The 3,621-nt window shown below is 59.4% G+C and overlaps 1 protein-coding gene across 1 annotated transcript in view; it reads right to left on the reverse strand.

The window, feature by feature from the left end:
* LOC107182667 (leukocyte-associated immunoglobulin-like receptor 2) overlaps positions 1–3,621 on the reverse strand; it is a 15,105-nt gene that overhangs the window by 10,515 nt on the left and 969 nt on the right. Inside the window, exon 3 of the mRNA XM_015562091.1 lies at positions 1,428–1,745. Coding sequence (XP_015417577.1) covers positions 1,428–1,745 — 318 coding nt within the window. The remainder of the gene's footprint in view (positions 1–1,427; positions 1,746–3,621) is intronic.

Genomic DNA, 3,621 nt, shown 5'->3' on the forward strand with positions numbered 1-3,621 from the left:
CCCCTCTCTGCTTCCACTTCTCTGAGGGGCTGACCACCCCTCAGAATGTCCCACCACACTCCCTACATTAGCACAGAGCAGCTGGTCCTGGTCCATGGACCAATAGGGTGGGAGCCCCCTGACCTGGTCACAGGGTCACAGGGCCTGGACTCAGCTCACCTCACCTGGCCACTTTGTCACCCACAGTCCCCCGGGACAGGGAGGGTCACAGGGTCACGATCCACTGGGTGGACACCCCCAGGCCTGGTGGACGCCAGATCATGACCTACGATAGGCAGGAGCCACTGCCCAGGTGAGCCCGAGAAGGGGACATCCCAAGCTGAGGCTTGGGAGACACCCGGGTGGGGGAGCAGAAGTGTCCAGGGGCTCCTTTGCAGGGGGTGAGAGCAGCACTGAGCCCAAGTTCCACTCCTCTGCGCCACTCACCTGGCCCTTCACTGCCCACAGCGCCCACACCTGGCCTCTATCTGTGCACCTCCCAGCATAGAGGACATCCCCCACATGACCCAGAATGGGCTCAGGGAGATGAGGATACTGGGGTGGCACCCTCTCTGCTTCCACTTCTCTGAGGGGCTGACCACCCCTCAGAATGTCCCACCACACTCCCTACATTAGCACAGAGCAGCTGGTCCTGGTCCATGGACCAATAGGGTGGGAGCCCCCTGACCTGGTCACAGGGTCACAGGGCCTGGACTCAGCTCACCTCACCTGGCCACTTTGTCACCCACAGTCCCCCGGGACAGGGAGGGTCACAGGGTCACGATCCACTGGGTGGACACCCCCAGGCCTGGTGGATGAGGGCCACCACAGGACATGTGCTCCCACCCATGGATGTCTGAGTCACAGCAGGATGAAGAGAGAGGAGAGAGAAGACACTCGGATTTAAAGGAAGAATTTTCCCTCCTTTTCTCCTTCCCACCCTCTCCATGTCCTCGCTGGACCCTCACTCCACTTCATCTCAGGGTCTGACCACAAGAGGCCAGGGACAGCCTCATCCTAAAATGCCCCAAAGCACTGTCCAGCCCTGGTCCGGTACCCTAGGGACCACAGCACTTGCCCATGGAGGGTGCTCCCCAGGGGACATATTGCCTGGGCCCCCGTGAGCCTGGCCAGAGGAAAAGGCAGAGCACTGCTATCCTGGGGGCCATGAGTCGGAGCTCCTCAAAGGGGTCTGTCCCCACCTGATGGCTGGGAGCTCAGGACCCACCCAGCCCAGCAGGACAGCTCTGTGTCCCCTCTGATGGGAGCTCAGGTTCCAGACCATCTTGGTGTCCAGATGGACTAGACTCCAGGGCCCTGAGCCAGGGTGAAGGCCGAGGGTGATGTGTGCAGAGGGAGGGGAGACCCAGGGCCGGGGGTGACCAGGAGCGCTCGGAGCCTGAGGACAGAGATGGGGCTGGGACAGGGTGCAGGACCCTGGGACCCACCTGAGGGTGGTGTGGAATCCTCCTCTGCCACCTGCAGCTCCAGGGGCTCACTGCGCTCAGACCGGCCATACACATGTTGATAGATGCAGGTATAATTCCCGGCAGTGTCTTCACTCACCGCGGGGATGTTGAATGTGACCTGCGTCCTCTGTGAACCATTTTGAGGCACACTTATCTGATCAGGGTGTACAGGTCTTCCATCCTTCTCCAGGTGGAATGACTGAGCCCAAACTAGGGAACTGCACACGAAGCTCACAGGCCTTCCCCGGGGGACCACAGGGCCAGGTTCGGCCCTGAGGGAGGGTTTGGGCAGGAGCCCTGAGAGGAAGCAGAGCAGGATCTCAGCCTCCATCATGAGGAAATTGCCACGCCTCACACCTCATACCTCCCGTGTTTTAAGTGAATATGTCAATGATGCTTCAGAAACTTGCAGAGTTGTGCAACCACCACCACAGCCCAAATCTAGACCATTTGAACCATCCCTTCCTCAAGAGACCACCCCTCTGCCCCCTCCAGGAGACTGAGTACTCATCCCTACAGGGACTTCCCCACGTGACACAAGTTCTGATGAAAGCATGGCTTTTCTCAGGGGGACATGGGAGGAGTCAGAGCAGCCTGGGCTTCTGGGTAGGTCCCCCTCCCCATGGCCACTCTCTAGGGGGGCAGGCAGGGCTGGGAGGGAGGCAGAAAGTGAGGATGAGGAGGTGATTCATGGGGACAGGGACGCTAGAGTGGGAGATGGTGGGTATGGCCTGGCTGGGTCTGAAGGCACCAGAGGGAGATTGTGGGGACCAATGGAGGCTGCAGGGCTCCATGGGAAGTCTAATGGGTTTGGGGATGCAGTACCAGCCCAAACCTGTTCAAAGACCGAGAGTGGGCGAGAACCCCTAACTCCTGGGCATGGCCCCTGAGCAGCACTCACTCAGGTTCCCTCTGCATTTCTGACCTTCCTCTCAGAACATTTCCTCTTCCTTGTGATTGAGGCTCCTGAAACCCCAAGTGTCTAAACTGGGCTGGGCAAGGGGAGAGAGGGTTCTGGTCCTGAAACAGGAGGAAGGCATCCAAGTTACCCAAACCCCATAGAGGCAGGGGCTGGCCGAGCCCCACCCCTCATTCCCTCATTCCTTCAGCCACAGCTTAGCTCCTATCTCTTCCTTTACAGACGCCTCCTTGTGCCACTGGCTCCACAGCCTCCTAAGACAGTGAGGATCACAGGGTCAGGATCAACTGGTGGACACCCCCAGGCCTCAATGTTGGGGGCCACCTCAGGGCTTGTGCTCACACCCATGGGATGTCTGAGTCACCCCAGGATAAAGAGAGAGGAGAGATAAATTTTTCCTCCCTCCTTCCCTCCTTTCCTCCCTCCTTCTCTCCCTCCCTCCCTCTCCATGTCCTTGCTGGACCTGACTCCAGTTCATCTCAGAGTCTGACCACATCAGGCCAGGGGCAGCCTCATCCAAAAATGACCCAAAGCACCGTCCCACCCTCTTCAGGGACCCCATGGACCACAGCACTTGCCCATGGAGGGTGGATTCTAGGGGACACATTGCCTGGGCCCCACAGATCCTGTCCAAGAGAAAGGACAGCTCAAAGGCTGGCAAATACACCTGCAGCCCCTTTCCTATGTCTGCCTTTGTCGTCCAGCCTGCAGGCACATGCAATGGCCGGAGGCCTGGCAGCCATCTTGCTTCAGGAGGTCCCGTTAGAGCTGGTGGCCCAGCACTCTAGCTGTGGAGCAGAATGAGGGAGCTGCCTCCCTGAGGTCCCTCTGGGCAAGGGTGGGGGCCATGCTGTGTCTGGCAAAACCCCACAGAGCTGGCCTCTCTGCGAGTGAGATTGAATAGCGGCTGAGATGTTGTCTGTTCTGTGCAGCGATGTTGTGGGGGGGGGGCGGGTAACGTGGGGGGAAGAGAAAGGACTAGACCCCAGGCAGACCTGTGTTGCGCGCCCACAGGTATGAGGTGAGAGCACCCTGAGGAGATCCTGGTCCCTCTGAGCTGAGATGTGAGGGACACGCAGGAAGCAGGTCAGCTGAGCGGTCAGGGGAGGCTGGGGCGTGGGTGGGGGAGACGGACCTGATGTGGGTTGAGCTCAGCATGTGTGTGAAAGGGAAAGAAAACCAACGTTTCTGGAGATGAGGGAGACAGACAGAGCAGGCAGGACGTGGCTGAGGGAGGCACGGGCACAGGACCCA

Source organism: Myotis davidii, unplaced genomic scaffold, assembly GCF_000327345.1.
Source record: "Myotis davidii unplaced genomic scaffold, ASM32734v1 scaffold2777, whole genome shotgun sequence".
Lineage (NCBI taxonomy): Eukaryota > Metazoa > Chordata > Mammalia > Chiroptera > Vespertilionidae > Myotis > Myotis davidii.